The 19,049-nt window shown below is 34.9% G+C and overlaps 1 protein-coding gene across 6 annotated transcripts; it reads left to right on the top strand.

Moving 5' to 3' along the window:
• The first annotated feature begins 399 nt into the window (after window positions 1–399).
• Window positions 400–4,348, top strand: LOC122045894 (putative pentatricopeptide repeat-containing protein At3g15200). 6 transcript variants are annotated; one of them, XR_006130145.1, is made up of 5 exons: window positions 400–710; window positions 811–945; window positions 1,716–1,825; window positions 3,521–3,612; window positions 3,760–4,348. XR_006130145.1 is itself a non-coding variant. In XM_042606310.1 (2 exons), the coding sequence occupies exons 1-2, from the start codon at window positions 1,492–1,494 to the stop codon at window positions 3,586–3,588; spliced, it is 402 nt and encodes a 133-aa protein (XP_042462244.1). In that variant the 5' UTR covers window positions 955–1,491; the 3' UTR covers window positions 3,589–4,348. The 6 variants fall into 6 exon arrangements, 1 of the variants encoding a protein (XP_042462244.1); XR_006130144.1 differs by lacking the exon at window positions 1,716–1,825; XR_006130143.1 differs by having other exon boundaries at window positions 3,521–4,348.
• The last annotated feature ends 14,701 nt before the right edge of the window (window positions 4,349–19,049 follow it).

Genomic DNA, 19,049 nt, shown 5'->3' with positions numbered 1-19,049 from the left:
TTAAGTATGAAAAAAAATCATGTTCAATTTGATAGAAAATATACTGCATTCAAGTTTAAAGTGTCGAATTTAAGAGGAATTATACATATTTTTAGATTGTTTATAAAAGAAAATATGAGGGACAATTTTGATAAAAATATATTAGATTCTAATTTAAAATATTAAAATTTAAAAAAATTATATTTATTTTTGAACTTTTTTATACTTAAAAAATTTGAAAGGCAATTAAATAATGATATTTACATTAAAAAAAATCAAATAAATGAAACTTTGTAGAAATAAAATTTTTTAGACATATGATTATATGTAAAATTAAAATTGTGAGTCTCTAATTTACCGTATAATTTAGTTGTTTTAATATTGAATTTGAATCCTACTTTTATAAAGGAGCGTCTCCTCCTTCGCCCACCCATCTCTGTTGCCTTTTTGCCTCAGCAGCACCTCGCACGCCGCCGGACCCTCCCGTCGCCGCTGTTCGTCCGAAATCCCCCGCGGCCCTCCGCTCCCTTACTCACAGGAGCAAAGGAGAAGAAAACTCCTTCCTTCTTTTTCCAGTCTGAGCAAGGGCTTGCTCTTGCCCTCATCCTCTAGCGCAGCAACCGCTCCATCCCCCGCCCTTGCTTGTGTGTGCGTGCGCGCCGAACGGAAAACCCTAAACCATCTTTCGCCGCCTGAGCAGCAGTGAGAGTTCTCTTCTTCGCCAACCAGAAGTAGCCGCCCTCTCGTTCCCTTTTTTTTTTTTCTAGGTTTGTACTTTGTAGGCACCTTCAATTCATTTAACTTGCAGCAATTTTGAATTCCTTCCTGCAGCTTCATTTGAAAGCAGTATCTCCTTTCGTTTTCATCTCCAGCAACCCTACGAGATCGAGGATTGCAGCTAGTAGCTTCGGATGTGGTTCTCCAAGGGCAGGCTTCTATCGCTCAGTGCCACTTCAACTGTTCTTTGTATGTTTCCTTATTTTCTGATGTTTTAGAACAATTTTGCAGGAAATATTCCTCATTTATATGTTCTTTTGATTGCCCAATTCTAGTTTTCCATGATTATAAATGCTAATTGTGCTAGGTTGAGTTCTTCTACAATCTCTAGTTTGTCTTCCTATTCAATTTGCAAAACTGTGTTCCTAATCAAAATTTAGAATCTCGGAGCTCAATTGACCTCACAAAGATGTACTCATGTTATCATTTTAGATCAATTTTCACTTACGAACCACAATTAGGTTCTTAAGCATACACATGCGACTATTGCGCAGAGCAACAGTCATTGCATCAAAGATTCATTAATGAACAAGTAGTCTTGCTTTGGACTATCTTCGTACTTAATGAAGAATATCTTCTGTATTGCTTCCATTTCATATCCTGTTATATGTTCACAAGAATTCTTGTGCTCCTCGAGACGATATCATTTGGGTTCAACCATCAGAATCTGAGGGTATATCTTTGCCCGAGTCTGATGGTTTGGCATCGGTTGGTGATTCATGTGCTAGTGATGCTATGGCAATTCAGAAGATACTCAAGTCTCATGATAAAAGCTTTGGGTTTTCATCAGTTCTTGATGAATGCAAGATTCAGTTAACTGAGAACTTAGTTGTGCTTGTTCTTCCGAGGAATCGCTCGGATTGGAAGCTTGCACTATCTTTTTTCAAGTGGGCTGCCACGCAGAATGACTATTTGCATGGACCGAGGGCTTATAACGAGATACTTGATATTCTTGGTAGGATGAAACAGGTCAAATTAATGCAAGAGATGTTTGATGAGATTCCAAAAGATAGGCAAGGATATGCCATCAATGACAAAACCTTTGCGATCCTTATGAACAGATATGCAGGTTCTCACAAAGTGCAAGAAGCTATACACATTTTCGGGATAATTCATTAAAATATCCCTAATGTTTCAACCATGTCCCAATTATATCCCTAAAAGAATTTGAGTGGCTGAATGCGTCCCATATCTTTTAAAATGTGTCTCAAATATATCTTTCTTGTTAACTTCATCATTTATAATTAATGGAATGAGTATATGCTTATCACGTGAGTCGACAAACCCAATTAAAAGCCCAATCTCCACACGTAGTTATCTATGTGAGCCATAATTCCCAAATCCCTGCTTGATTTCTCTACAAGTAGCCGACTTTCCTTTGGTTGTGGGTTGCGACGACGCCGGAAGCTGCAACGACGTCATTCAACCACTGTAAAAAGGACATCCCGGTGCACGAAGCTCCCGTCATGCGGGGTCACAGGGAAGGATCCATTGTACGTAGCCTTACCCTTCTTTTTGCAAGAGGTTGTTTCCAGGATTCGAACCCGTGACCTTTTGGTCACATGACAACAACTTTACCGTTGCGCCAAGGCTCCCCTTCATTCAACCACTATAAGTGAACTATTTATTTTTATATCGATTCCTAGGATAGGAGTGAACAAGTGGTAAAATTTGCTGAGCTTTTTAATTCTGATAATGGAAAATTCTCTTGGTGTTGGCTGCCGTGTAGTTGGTATTTTTATTGAACCACATAAATCTGTTTGTGCCCATCTTTCTCTTCTTTTCAGTGTGAATCTTGAATTTTCTGTGCTCATCTGCGAGATTGAGAGCTATTTTTTGTGTTCAATCGTACAAGTTAGAAAAGTTTTGTCAAACCACGAATAATTTGATTATTGAATTTGAGGGAATTGAATTCACTTTAATTTGGATTTAAATTCCTAATATTTTACATTGTAAAGGTAACCGATTGTTTGTTATTTGTTCCTGAAAATTCATTTCAACATTTTTTATTTATTTCTGTATTGAGTTGTAATGGCTAGACGAAGTAAATGCTTTTTGGAATTCACCCCAAACTATGGTATTTTCTATCCTTTTTCAGTATTTTAGTTATATATTTGTTGTTTAATTACTTGGTAGATGACACTCATAAAGCTTGTTTTTGTGTATTTGATTTTTATTTACGGGTTATCTTGGAGAACCTGGATTTTTTAGTTTGAAACTGTATTATAATGGAATAACGAAGATACATGGAAGGAATATGTGGGAGGGAGTATTGAGTATGTTGACTTCGTCGACACCCAGAAGATCAGATGCTTCATTTATTGGGATATGCGGAGGAATTAGGTTTAAAAAATAAAGAGAGATTTCAATTTTGACACAAATTGGGGCCTAATTCAAACAAAGGTCGATATTTGGATAATGCTGAGGATGTATTGGCCATTAAACAATACATCCCAGCTAACTATGAAGTGGAGATATATATAGAAGAGGTTAATAGAGAAATTGAACTAGCTTGTGGATCAGATTTACATGAGAAGCACATGCTCATTCTGTTAATTATAAACGACGGAGTTAATGGGAAGGATATATTTGAGATACATTTAAAAAGATAAGAGATGCATTCAGTTCTTAAAATTCTTTAGGGATATAATTGGGATACAGTTGAAATATTAGGGATATTTTAATGAATTACCTTGACATTTTCAATAAAATGATAGATTATGGCTTTGATTGGTTTCCGGCAACTTCTTATGTCACTTTGCAGATATAAACATGTCGAGGAGGCAGAAGCTTTATTTCTTCAGAAACAAGATCAGTTTCCACCGGTTATAAAGAGCAGAAATATCATCCTAAATGGTTGGTGTGTTTTGGGAAGTTGACTTGATGCAACTGATTTTGGAACGATATAAAAAACCATATTTGTACACCTATAGCATTTTTATTAAATCATTGACTAACTCTGGAAAACTTGGTTCCGCTGAATAGTTGTTCACATCCATGTAGGAGAAGGGTTGTGATCCAGATGTTATAATCTGTAATTGCATCATCGATACATTGTGCTTTAAGAAAGTTCCTCAAGCACTTGAGATTTTCTCTGAAATGAACGACCGAGGTTGCCTTCCTGATCTATGGACCTACAATCCCCTCATCAAACATCTTTGTAAGATCAATAGGATGCAGAAAAATACAGGAGCTTCTGAATGAGATGGAAGAAAAAGGGTGCAATCTGAAAGCTATAACTTATTCGTACATCTTGTAAACTGCCGAAAACCCTGAAGAGGTTACCGCCTTGTTGCAGAGAATGGATAGGACTGGCTGCAAACTTGACTCGAATACTTACAATTTGCTACTGAATCTGTATATGCAGAGGAAGCTCCAAAAAGGCAGCGGATCTATATGGGCCGATATGAAGAGAAATGGTCTGGATCATTGACTACACGACCAAGGGAAGCTGGAAGAGGCCTTGCAGTTTAGATATGAGAGCAAAAGGAATGATCTTAGAGCCTAGAACAAAACTGTTAATAAACACAATTTGATTACAAAGAGAGAAAAGAGAGAAAAAGAGAGAAAAGAGGATGATTATGTATAAACTAAGAGAAGGAAAAAATTAATTATATTATTAAATCTAAAATTGATACATAGAAATACAGAGTATAAGGTTTTATATAGTTAAGTTAAGAAATTCTAAATTCTATAAAAAAAAGGGAAAAAAAGTCCAAATTGTCCTAAAAATTATAAATAAATAAATATATAATCTAACATCCTGCAAACTCATGATCGTACAGCTAGAAGCAGTTTGTCAGATAAGAAACGAAAACGTGAAGCGGAATATGTCTTGGTAAACATATCAACAATTTGTAGATTTGAAGGAACAAAAGGCAATGTGATGGTGTCAATCTGAAGATGGTGACGACTAATGTGATAATCAATTTCAATATGTTTTGTCCGCTCATGAAAAATTGAATTGCGTATAATTTGAATAACATTCTGATTATCACAATATAATGAAGTAGGTTGATGAAGAGAGACATTCATATCCGCAAACAATCAACGCAACCAGACTATCTCATAAGTAGTTGAGGTCATGATACGATGCTCAGCTTCTGTGGAAGATTTAGAAATAACATCTTGTTTTTTACTCTTTTAAGAAATGAGGGAATCACTAAGAAAAATGCAGAAGCCAGTAGTAGATTTGCCATTCATAGGATCACCAGCCTAATCCGCATCAGAGTATGCACGCAGCTCAAGAGATGAACTAGAAGGAAATAAAAGGCTTTGAAATTGAGTGCCCCGAAGATATCTGAGAATACGAAGAACAACAACCCAATAAACTGTAGTCGGTGTAGTAACAAATTGACTAATCACATGAACAACATACGCAATATCTGAATGAGTCACTGTGAGATAAACCAAGCTTCCAGCAATAGTTCTATACAAACTAGGATTCGGCAAAGGTGAGCCATCAGATGAAGAATATCGAACATTAGTCTCAATAGGAGTATCAACAACTCTATTATCAGTAAGACTATCACGCTCAAACTGATCAGATATATACTTTGACTGAGATGAAAGATAATTTTTCAAAGAATAAACAACCTCAATGCCCAGAAAGTAGTGTAGTATATACTCAAGTCTTTTATGGCAAAACAATGAGCTAACTCAAACTTTAAGGAAGCAATTTCATCAGAATCATCGCCAGTAATAATCATAACATCAACATATAATGATAAAAGAATACGAACTGCACTCGTACATCTGAATCATGATTATTAGGATTAAAATCAAACGAAGTAATCACTGTAGAGAACTTCTCAAACCAAGCACGAGATGCTTGTTTGAGACCATAAAGTGCTTTACGAAGCCTGCAAACTTCACCAGGTTGGTGTTAAATACCAGGAGGAGGTGTCATATAAACTCCTTCATGAATATCACCATTTAGAAATGCATTCTTGATATCCATCTGAGATATTCTCCATCGATAAACAGAAGCAACAGTAATCAGAGTACGAACAGTCGTCATTTTTGCAATAAGAGTAAATGTTTCCTTATAATCCATGCCATACTCCTGAGAATAACTTTTAGCAACAAGACAAGCTTTGTATCGTTCGATAGATCCATCAGATTTAGTTTTGATCTTATATACCCAACGAGAACCAATAGTATGTTTTCCTGGTGGCAATGAAATCAAATCCCATGTATAACTCTGATGCAAAGCAATTATTTCCTCAGCCATAACACTCTGTCAATGTGGGTTACAAACAACTTCTCTATAGGATACAGGTTCAGAAATATAATGAATAGATGCAACAAATGAAGCAAAAGAATGAGAATAACTTGAGTAAGCAAAATCTGGTAGTTTAGTAGACTTACGAACATGAGTGGATTGACGACGGTGGAGAGAAGAATCATCCACAATTTCAAGAGATGATTGGGTAGTGGCAGAAGGAGGAGCATGTGGAGCGGATATCTCGGGAACCAAAGTACCAGATGTTGGTTGCTACTCGGAAAGCCTAGAGGTTCCACTGTACAAAAATTTTGTACAAAGGTCTGAACCTTTTCCTAGCTACCATGTGTTCTTTTAAATTAAATTTTGGATCGCCTGCGGAACTTAACACGTTTGATCCAAAACTTAATCTATTTGTTCTTTTAGGTTTTGACTTGGATCTCCTGCAGAACTTAACACGTTCGACCCAAATCACCTTAAGTTATTAATTCCATTAAATATTAATTTCCATAATTGGTTCCCAGTACTGACGTGGCGAGGCACATGGCCTTCTTGGATATGGGAGCAACCACCACCGACTAGACAAAACCTTTTATAGAAATCTAATATTTAATTTCCTAAAATAACTTTAGGTTAACCGAAAAGAACAATCAAATCACAAGGAAAAATAAAACAAAAGAACACAACTTCGAAAAACATATTCGAAATACTAGAATCGTAAGCCTCTTGTATTTGGTATTATTTCCATAAATAACTAGCATGATGCGGAAAGAAAAATTACTAGTTATACCTTTTAGAAAGACCTCTTGATCTTCTACCGTATTCCTCTTCTAACCTCGGACGTTGTGTGGGCAACGATCTTCCGAGATGAGAAACCACCAAGCACCTTCTTCTCCTCCTAGCTAGGTTCGGCCAACACAAAGAAGCTTCACCAAGGACGAAGAACAAAACACCAACCAAGCTCCAAGGGATACAAGCTTTCTCTCCTTCTTCTTCTTCTTCTCCAAGTAGTATCCGGCCACCACAAGAGCTCCAAGCCAATAGAGAAGGTTCAGCCACCACCAAGAGGAAGAAAGGAAGAGAGGTTGGTCGGCCACAACACCAAGGAAAAGAGGGAGAGAAATAATAGAGGTTGTTCACCCTGAAGCCTTCTCTACCCCCTCTTTTATAATCCTTGGTCTTGGCAAATAAGGAAATTTAATTAAAAACTTCCTTAATTCTTTTGCCATGAAAAGGAAAAATTTATTTAATTAAAAACAATCTTCCTTTTCTCAATTTACATGGCCGGCCACATAATCTCTAAAACAAGGAGAGTTTTAATTAATTAAAACTTCCTAATTTGTCTCAGAAATTTATAAAATTTCTCCAATAATTTAATCCCTTCATGATTGGTTTATAAAAGGAAATTTAATAAATTAAAATCTTTCTTTTAAACATGTGGATAAAAGAAAGTTATCTCTAAAAATTAAAATCTCTTTTAATCTACAAATAAGGAAAGATATCAAATCTTTTCTCAATCTTTGTAGAAACTAATAAAAGAGAATTATTAATTTTAAACTTTCTTTTAAATCATGAACATGGTTAAAAGGAAAGTTTTCTTAAAATTTAAAATCCTCCTTTAATCAACAAATAAGGAAAGATTTCAAATTTTAAATTCTCTTTTAAACATGTAGATGATTTACAAATAAGGAAAGTTTTTACCAAAAATTAAAACCATCCTTTTAAACTACAAATAAGGAAAGAGATTAATCTCTTCTCTTAATCTTTTGTAGAAAACTATAAAAGGAAATTTTTAATTTTTAAACTCTCTTTTAAAATCATGATATCCACATAAGAAATAATTTTAATAAAATCCTTTTAATATTCTAGTGGTCGGCCACCTAAGCTTGGGACCCAAGTTTTACCACCTTGGCTCATCCACTTGGTCTTGGCCGGCCCTAGCTTGGGTTCCAAGCTAGCTTGGTCGGCCCCATTGGATGGGTAAGAAGGTGGGTATGCGGTGGGTATAAATCTCTATATACTAGAGGCTACGATAGGGACCGAGAGGAGGAATTGGTTTTGGTCTCCCGATGAAATTAAGCATCCCATGTTCGCCCCGAACACACAACTAAATTTCATCAATAATAATTCATTCCACTAAAGAAATATTATTGAACTACCGCACCAATCCCAAATTACATTTTGGGCTCATTCTTATTATGAGTGTGTTAGTCTCCCTGTGTTTAAGATATCGAATGTCCACTAATTAAGTGAGTTACTGACAACTCATTTAATTAATATCTAAGTCCAAGAGTAGTACCACTCAACCTTATTATCATGTCGGACTAAGTCCACCTGCAGGGTTTAACATGACAATCCTTATGAGCTCCTCTTGAGGACATTATCAACCTAGTATCTCTAGGACACAGTTTCCTTCTATAATCAACAACACACACTATAAGTGATACCATTTCCCAACTTATCGGGTTTATTGATTTATCGAACTAAATCTCACCCATTGATAAATTAAAGAAATAAATATCAAATATATGTGTTTGTTATTATATTAGGATTAAGAGCACACACTTCCATAATAACTGAGGTCTTTGTTCCTTTATAAAGTCAGTATAAAAGAAACGACCTCAAATGGTCCTACTCAATACACTCTAAGTGTACTAGTGTAATTATATAGTTAAGATAAACTAATACCTAATTACACTACGACCTTCCAATGGTTTGTTCCTTTCCATCTTGGTCGTGAGCTACTGTTTATAATTTATAAGGAACCGATAACATGATCTTCTGTATGTGACACCACACACCATGTTATCTACAATATAAATTAATTGAGCAACTACATTTATCATAAATGTAGACATTTGACCAATGTGATTCTTATTTCTAGATAAATGTTTATACCAAAAGCTAGGCTTTTAGTATACACTCTAACAATCTCCCACTTATACTAAAAGACTAAGCTGCCATATCTACTGCCATACATCTGATTCCCAACCCTTCAACATGTCCATCAAAAGCTCTTGCCTTAAGGACCTTAGTGAAAAGATCTATTGGTCATCACCTGATGCAATCTAGGCAGCAACAACTTCTCCTCGTTTATACGATTTCTCGTATTGGGTGGTACTTGCGCTCTATTGTGTTTACTTGCCTTATAGACTTATGGTTTCTTCGAGTTTGATACTGCACCAACATTATTACATTAAATTGTAACAATCTTTGGACAAACCATAAATCATATCTAAGTCTATCTTGAGGTTATTGAGTCATTCAGCTTTTATGGCTACCTCAGAGGCTTGCCATATACTAAACTTCTATGGTGGAGTCCAGAAAAACACCTATGCTTATCACTCTTCCATAGTTATGACTTTACCTCCTAAAGTAAACACAAAACCCCGAGGTTGACTTATTATTGTCCCTATCCGATTGGAAGTCAAAATCCATGCAACCCACAAGGACCAAATTAACTGCCTTGTAAGCTAGCATATAATCTCTAGTGCATCTTAGGTACTTCAATATATACTTTACTACAGTCCACTGTCCTTGTCCAGAGTTACTTTGATATCTGCCAACTATGCCCTTGGCAAAACAGATTTCTTATCTCGTGCATAGCATTCATTAGGCTTAAAGAACTGCCTTTATTTCCTTTATCTCCTTTAATGTCTACAGAGACATATCTTTAGATAAAGTTACTCCATCCTGAAAAGGTAAGAAACCTTTCTTGGAGTTTTGCATGCTTTAAAACGAGCAAGGATTTTTCCGATGTATGAAGCTTGGGATAAGTAAAATATTCTTTTCTTGCGATCCCTTATTACTTTGATCTCAAGAATATATACATTCTCCCAAGTCCTTTATATCTAATTGTTTGGACAACCATACCCTTACTTCTAACAACATTTTGATATTGTTTCCAACTACCAAAAATGTTATCTACGTATAGTACAAGAAATACCACCACGCTTCCATCACACCTTTTGTATACACAAGACTTATCCGGTTACTAAATAAATCCATAGGTCTGAATTACTTTGATAAACCGGATGTTCCAAGACCTTGAAGCTTTGCCTCAGTCCATAGACTGATTGAGCTTTACACAAGATGCTCTTAGCCCTTTGCAATGAACCCTTCTGGTTGCTTTATATGGATGCTTTCTTCAAGAATTCCATTAAGGAATGCTGTCTTGACATCCACTTGCCAAATAGATAAAAGAATCCGGATAGACTTAAGCATGGCTACCAGTGAAAAAAGTTTCCTTTTTCATCAAGCCTTGCTTTGAAGGTTTCAACCTTCCTGTCTATCCCTCTTTTCCTATTATAGACCTTTTACACCCAAAGGCTTTTACACCACTTGGTGGTTCTACAAGCTTCCAGATTTTATTAGAATACATATATTCTAATTCTATTATTCATTACTCTTTGCCAAGATGCTGCATATTTATCTTGGAGTGGTTTGTCATATGTCCGGAGATCAGGTTTATGTCCTTCAGGGATCGAGTCCAAAAACTCTCCCAAAACATGAACCTATTTAGGTTGCCTAACAACCATCCCACTATGACAAGACACTTTATGCAATTGTGTATCATTTGTGATACGTGTTGCAGTTTTCTTGTGGTATCTCATCTTGTACAGTTGGTACTAGGTTAGACATGTCCTTTATTATTTCCTTAAGAATAAATTTACTTATGAGCACGTGGTTCATTATATAGTCCTTTTCTAAAAATCAGTCATTGATGCTAACAATGACCTTCTGATTTTTAAGACTATAAACCTACTTTTGTTTATCTAGGATAACTTACAAACAAGTGAACTCCTATCCAACTTATCATTGTCTCTCTTTAACATATGTCTTGGATTACCCGAATCCGAATATGCTTCAAAATAGGTTTTCACCTATTCAGCAATTCTATATGAGTAGAGAGTTCTAACTTGGAAGGTACTATGTTCACTTTCGTTTTCAGAGTTTATCCTTAAAACAAATTTGGTAATTTTCTGAATAACTCATCATCTATCTAATTATTCCATAAGAGTCCTTTACCTTCTTTCTACTACACCATTCTGTTGGGGTGTACCAGTTAGTTGGGATTGAAATCCAACTTCTGATAAGTGACTCCTAAAATCTCTCAAGAGGTACTTGCCACTACGATCTTCCATAGTGACTTTTTACTTTAACATTTCTCCGCATCAACCTTGTACTCTTTGAACTAATCAAAGTACTTAGTCTTGCGGTACATTAAGTAAATTTATTTGTATCTTGAATAGTTGTCTATTAAATAGACAAAATATTCAATACTACCTCTTGTCTGGATAGTCATAGGATCACACAAATCAGAATGAACCATTTTCAACATATCTTTGACTCCATACCCCTTGGACTTAAAAGCTTCTTGGTTATTTTTCTTCCAAGTAAGACTCGTAGGTTGGAAAGATTTCCACTACCAATGAACCCAAAAGTTCATCAGCTACAAATGAATCCTACTCAAGTATAACCCAGCTTTAGATGCCAAAGATATAATTGGTTCATTTCCTAAGGTTGCTTTCTCTTAAATTAGAAGATGTGTTACTTATTCCCATTTGTTGCATCGTGGGAGTTTATTGGATTATAAATTGTCAACCATCATACCAGAATAGATAACTTCCCTATTTTTCTTGATAACAACTTTGTTATCAAAATAGACACAATATCTATAATAGTTTAGAAACTGAAATCAGGTTCTTTCTAAACTTGGTACGTAAAGACAATTACTTAAAATCCATATTTTATTCTTATCAAAGGATAAACATCTCCCACTGCAACAGCTACCACTTTTACAGTAGTGCCAATGTGGACGGTGATTTACCTTTCATTTAGTTGTCGGGTTTCCTGGAACCCTGCAATGAATTGCAGACATGATTAATGGCATCTTGTATCTACACTCCAGGTTCTGGTAGATAACACCACTAGACATGTTTCAACTAATGAATTAAATACACCTTAATTGTTCTTAGTTCTAAGAAGACAGTCTACCTTAATGTCCAAGTCCTATTTCCAATCATTACAATTGAGACTACTAAGTCTTTTTCTATAGTATGACTACTAGGGATTGACAAATATCCTAAGAATCACAAAAATATTTGGTCAATATCAACTCCTTAAAATCTCCATGAATTTTGTGTATACAAAATCGAAGAGGAGATTTTATTCATTAATTTTATTATCTCGTCAACTTTACTTTATGACGAATAAAATTAATAGTTGATCTATCTTTGATCAAATATTTGGTCAAAACTCTTTGAATTTAAAATAACATTGATTCCTCAAACAATATTATTTAAATTCACCAACACCTCAAACACCGTGAATTTTGCATGCCACGTTAGTGTGGACGTATACAAATTCATCATTTGTAAGAGAAGGGTTTTACCCATTGACTATCTTGTCAATATAACTTTTTGACAAATAAAATTACCTCAAACACCATGAATCTTGTATGCCACGTTAGTGTGGACGTATACAATTCAAACATTTGTAAGAGGGGTTTATTAATTTTATTATATTGCCAATCTAGTTTTATGACAAATCAATAGTTGGTTTCCCTTTGGTCGCACAAGTGATAGTAGTGACTCCGTTGGGGAGGATACTATTAAATGTGTCTAAGTGTATACCATTACTTGACACTAAGTCCATTAATAAGATTATGTCCCTTCCGTTGGGGAAGATCACACGCTCTTAATTAACTTCCTATAGTCATCCAAAATGGAAGTCTGTTCTAGTGATCCACAAACAAGCTCATCCGTTATGGAGGAAGGCACTCAGAGCCAACGCGCAAGCTTGTTTGCATCACTTACAAACCAGTAATGGAGACCATGAGATTTACTTAAAAATCCCTCTCCCACTTAGTTATTTATAAATAAGGAATTTTAACTATGCTAGCCTACTAAATATGTAAACCAACATGCACACACAGCACAATATAAAAGCAATAAATAGAAAATCTAATTTTCAACTATTATGACTTTTATCTCTAGTTGTCCTCCGTGTGTTGTTATCCCAAGCTGCTGCCATATTTGGCCACCGCCACCGGCACATCCATCTTGCTCCTAGTTCCGCTGCGCCTCTGGTCCTTAGAAGGTTCCACGCTTTGCAAGATTCGATCCATGACATAAATAGAATTTTACATTTTGATCCTATATTCCATAAAAGGAATGTACATGTATCTAGATCAAAAATAAAATCCTAATAAAACTAAATACGACTCCTGCTGTAATACAATCATGCACACACAGATAAATGCCCTTGACATGTCCAAGGGTCCAATCACACACATAATAACTAAAAGCCATAATAGTTGGATCCTGATCCACAAAGTTAGCACATCCTACTATTATCCCGCCTAAATTATGTATGACATGTGCATAATTAAACTAATACCAAATACACAGAGGCAAAACCCAAGCTCGATACCAATTGTTGGTTGCTACTCGGAAAGCCTAGAGGTTCCACTGTACAAAAATTTTGTACAAAGGTCTGAACCTTTTCCTAGCTACCATGTGTTCTTTTAAATTAAATTTTGGATCGCCTGCGGAACTTAACACGTTTGATCCAAAACTTAATCTATTTGTTCTTTTAGGTTTTGACTTGGATCTCCTGCGAAACTTAACACGTTCGACCCAAATCACCTTAAGTTATTAATTCCATTAAATATTAATTTCCATAATTGGTTCCCAGTACTGACGTGGCGAGGCACATGGCCTTCTTGGATATGGGAGCAACCACCACCGACTAGACAAAACCTTTTATAGAAATCTAATATTTAATTTCCTAAAATAACTTTAGGTTAACCGAAAAGAACAATCAAATCACAAGGAAAAATAAAACAAAAGAACACAACTTCGAAAAACATATTCGAAATACTAGAATCGTAAGCCTCTTGTATTTGGTATTATTTCCATAAATAACTAGCATGATGCGGAAAGAAAAATTACTAGTTATACCTTTTAGAAAGACCTCTTGATCTTCTACCGTATTCCTCTTCTAACCTCGGACGTTGTGTGGGCAACGATCTTCCGAGATGAGAAACCACCAAGCACCTTCTTCTCCTCCTAGCTAGGTTCGGCCAACACAAAGAAGCTTCACCAAGGACGAAGAACAAAACACCAACCAAGCTCCAAGGGATACAAGCTTTCTCTCCTCCTTCTTCTTCTTCTCCAAGTAGTATCCGGCCACCACAAGAGCTCCAAGCCAATAGAGAAGGTTTGGCCACCACCAAGAGGAAGAAAGGAAGAGAGGTTGGCCGGCCACAACACCAAGGAAAAGAGGGAGAGAAATAATAGAGGTTGTTCACCATCAAGCCTTCTCTACCCCCTCTTTTATAATCCTTGGTCTTGGCAAATAAGGAAATTTAATTAAAAACTTCCTTAATTCTTTTGCCATGAAAAGGAAAAATTTATTTAATTAAAAACAATTTTCCTTTTCTCAATTTACATGGCCGGCCACACCAAAGCTACAAACAAGGAGAGTTTTAATTAATTAAAACTTCCTAATTTGTCTCCAGAAATTTATAAAATTTCTCCAATAATTTAATCCCTTCAAGATTGGTTTATAAAAAGGAAATTTAATAAATTAAAATCTTTCTTTTAAACATGTGGATAAAAATAAAGTTATCTCTAAAAATTAAAATCTCTTTTAATCTACAAATAAGGAAAGATATCAAATCTTTTCTCAATCTTTTGTAGAAACTAATAAAAGAGAATTATTAATTTTAAACTTTCTTTTAAATCATGAACATGGTTAAAAAGGAAAGTTTTCTTAAAATTTAAAATCCTCCTTTAATCAACAAATAAGGAAAGATTTCAAATTTTAAATTCTCTTTTAAACATGTAGATGATTTACAAATAAGGAAAGTTTTTACCAAAAATTAAAACCATCCTTTTAAACTACAAATAAGGAAAGAGATTAATCTCTTCTCTTAATCTTTTGTAGAAAACTATAAAAGGAAATTTTTAATTTTTAAACTCTCTTTTAAAATCATGATATCCACATAAGAAATAATTTTAATAAAAATCCTTTTTAATATTCTAGTGGTCGGCCACCTAAGCTTGGGACCCAAGTTTTGGCCGGCCACCTACATGGCTCATCCACTTGGTCTTGGCCGGCCCTAGCTTGGGTTCCAAGCTAGCTTGGCCGGCCCCATTGGATGGGTAAGAAGGTGGGTATGCGGTGGGTATAAATCTCTATATACTAGAGGCTACGATAGGGACCGAGAGGAGGAATTGGTTTTGGTCTCCCGATGAAATTAAGCATCCCGTGTTCGCCCCGAACACACAACTAAATTTCATCAATAATAATTCATTCCACTAAAGAAATATTATTGAACTACCGCACCAATCCCAAATTACATTTTGGGCTCCTTCTTATTATGAGTGTGTTAGTCTCCCTGTGTTTAAGATATCGAATGTCCACTAATTAAGTGAGTTACTGACAACTCATTTAATTAATATCTAAGTCCAAGAGTAGTACCACTCAACCTTATTATCATGTCAGACTAAGTCCACCTGCAGGGTTTAACATGACAATCCTTATGAGCTCCTCTTGAGGACATTATCAACCTAGTATCTCTAGGACACAGTTTCCTTCTATAATCAACAACACACACTATAAGTGATACCATTTCCCAACTTATCGGGTTTATTGATTTATCGAACTAAATCTCACCCATTGATAAATTAAAGAAATAAATATCAAATATATGTGCTTGTTATTATATTAGGATTAAGAGCACAAAGTTCCATAATAACTGAGGTCTTTATTCTTTTATAAAGTCAGTATAAAAGGAACGACCTCAAATGGTCCTACTCAATACACTCTAAGTGTACTAGTGTAATCATATAGTTAAGATAAACTAATACCTAATTACACTACGACCTTCCAATGGTTTGTTCCTTTCCATCTTGGTCGTGAGCTACTGTTTATAATTTATAAGGAACCGATAACATGATCTTCTGTATGTGACACCACACACCATGTTATCTACAATATAAATTAATTGAGCAACTACATTTATCATAAATGTAGACATTTGACCAATGCGATTCTTATTTCTAGATTAATGTTTATACCAAAAGCTAGGCTTTTAGTATACACTCTAACACCAGATTCAGTTGAGCTACCAGTAGGAGATGTGGGTGAAGTTTCCTCAGTGTCGGTATTGAAGGGATCAATGCAAAGTAGATCTGACTTTGTCATATTATGTGAACTAGCAGGAATAGAAAAGAATGTAATACGTTGTAGAAACACAACATGATGAGAGACATATAATTTTTAACTAACGGGATTAAAGCAATGATATTCTTTTTGACTAAACTTAGAAAAGCACAAAGAGTAGACCGAGAGGCTAATTTATTATGTTGGACAAGCGGATGAAGGGCAAAACAAGTACAAATAAAAACATGCAAAGAGGAGTAGAGAGGAGCATGCCCATACAATTTTTCAAAAGGTGACAAGTCTGCATTGTGTGATGTTAGAATTCTATTAATCACGTGAGCAGCGATAAGGATTTTACTAGAATTCTGTTAATGACGTGAGCAGCGGTAAGAATTGCTTTCTCCCAAAAGGTACTAGGAACACTGGTAGACAATAAAAATGAACGGGCTATTTCAACAAGATGTCTATGTTTTCGTTCAGCCACACCATTCTGTTCAGGAGTAGCTGTACATGAGGTTTGATGAATAATATCATCAGAAGCAAGTAACTGTGAAAAATGATTCGAAGTGTATTTACCCTCCAAATCACAACGAAAATATTTTATGACACTAAAATGTTGAGTTTTCACAAGAGCTCTGAAGTTGTTAAAAATGGTAAGATAATCAGACCTATGTTTCATAAGATAAATCCAAGAGTAATGAGTGCAATCATCAATAAATGAAACATAATACCTTGAACCCCCTTTTGTATGAATAGGAGAAGGTTCCTAAACATCAGAATGGATAAGATCAAATGAAGTAGAAGAAAAAGAGAGACTATTAGAAAATGGTAAGGCAGAAAATTTGGCCAGTTTACAACCACTATAATAAACGAGACGCCGAAACATAACATAAATGAGAGTGTCATAAATTAAAATCAGAAGATGAACGATTCAAATGAAAAGATGATAAATTCACACTTGAAGCTACAACTTCTGGTACTTTAAGTTGATCTGAAACATAGAGTCCTCCTTGCCTATGACCGGTCCCAATCAACCTCTGAGATTGTGGGTCCTGAACATAACAATTGGATGAAGAAAAAGAGATTAGACATCCAGACTCACATAATTGACTAACAGAAATAAGATTTAAAGTAAGACTCGAAATATAATAAACATTAATAAGAGATAAAGAAGATGTAACAATTGAACCAACACCTACTAATGACATATGAGTACCATTAGTAGTCACAATAAATATAGATGAACGGGAAGAAAAAGAAACAAAGATGACAAATTGGATGACATATGATGGGAGACACTAGAGTATAAAATTCACAAGGATAAAGATATACCTGAAATACCAGATGATGACAAACCTATATGAGAGGAAGTTGACATGACAGAGGGCTGTGAAGCAAGAAACTGTTGAAACTGCTCAAACATATATGAATCATATTTCCATGAAGCATCTGCACGACTAAGTATGATAACAGAACGAATAATTCTCAGAATAACCAAACTGTAAGGATACACATTTGTATGATCCGCAAAAATTGATGTCAGGACGATCCGTGGTCACACAAAGAATCTGAGGCAGAAAAGGATGTCAAATATAGAAATCAGTAGCATATAGCGTCGACGTCAAAATTAGTAAAAAAGAACGTCAGTGTTGAAATCGGCAACATTGGACTTTGACATCGAAATCGACAGAAAAGAACTTCGGCACCAAAATTTGTAGCAAGGACGTCGGTGCCGAAACCAGAAAAAAATAGCGTCGACATCGAAATCGGCATAACATAACGTCGGCGTCGAAATCGGTAGGACAGGACATCGATGTCGAAATCGACAGAAAATAGATGTCGGCGTCGAAATCAACAACATAGGACAGAAAATAGATGTCAGCGTCGAAATCAATAGCAGCAATAGGAGATGACAGTGGTAACAGGAAGTAATAACAGGGGGTGGTAGAAAAAATTAGGTCAGAGAAGGAGAACCACTCTGATACCATATTATTGAATCTAAAATTGATACATAGAAATACAGAGTATAAAGTCTTGTATAGTTAAATTAAGAAATCTTAAACTCTATAATAAAAGGAAAAAGTCCAAATTACTCTTAAAAAAATATAAACAAATAAATATATAATATAATATATTCATTCTATTGGTCGTAGGAAGAATTTCTGAGTTGTTTTTTTCTTTGTCAATTGAATTTGAATTGATAGCTTCAATTTATGCAAAAACAGGTCATCTGTAGAAAGATAGATCTGGAAATCGTGCAGGTCATTACATAGGAGGGTTTTTTTAGGCCGGTTTCATCGGGAATCGATTCTTGTTCATTGTAAATTTTTACAATGAGTTGATATCTTGAAGCATCTTCTGCAAATTGCTCATGTTCTTCGTCCTTCAATTATTATTTGATCAGGTAGTTGTTTCCTTTAAGCACATGAATCTGAGATTATTTTAAACAAAGTATGACAATGTGATTTTACATTATTTTAATCCATTTAACAAAGATATTGTAATTATTTTATATATGTTTTCCCATTTGTTCATCTTATTGTTTTCTTTGTATTGATATCTTTGTAAATATTTTGTAAATCAGGCATGTTTGAGATTTTTTTTCCTTAAACAAACTATGATGATGTGATTTGTGTAATTATTTTGTATATATATATTTTTTGTACATTTGTTCTATTTTATTTGATATTTTTATAAATTTAAATACACTTTCTCAAAAATACAAATTTGTATTTTCAAAAAAGTATTTTACTTAATTTTTTTACTTTTTGTTCCTTTTTAATATTCTACTTAATCCCTACTCATTACTTTATTCAATTGCTAAATGTAGTATCCTGTAAGTATAATTATGTAACTATTGAAACAGTTTGCCTTGTTTACTTTGGTGGAGTTAGAA

Source organism: Zingiber officinale, chromosome 2B, assembly GCF_018446385.1.
Source record: "Zingiber officinale cultivar Zhangliang chromosome 2B, Zo_v1.1, whole genome shotgun sequence".
NCBI classification, from domain to species: domain Eukaryota; kingdom Viridiplantae; phylum Streptophyta; class Magnoliopsida; order Zingiberales; family Zingiberaceae; genus Zingiber; species Zingiber officinale.
Note: the sequence above shows the minus strand (reverse complement) of the source record. Positions and strands in the feature narration are given on the sequence as shown.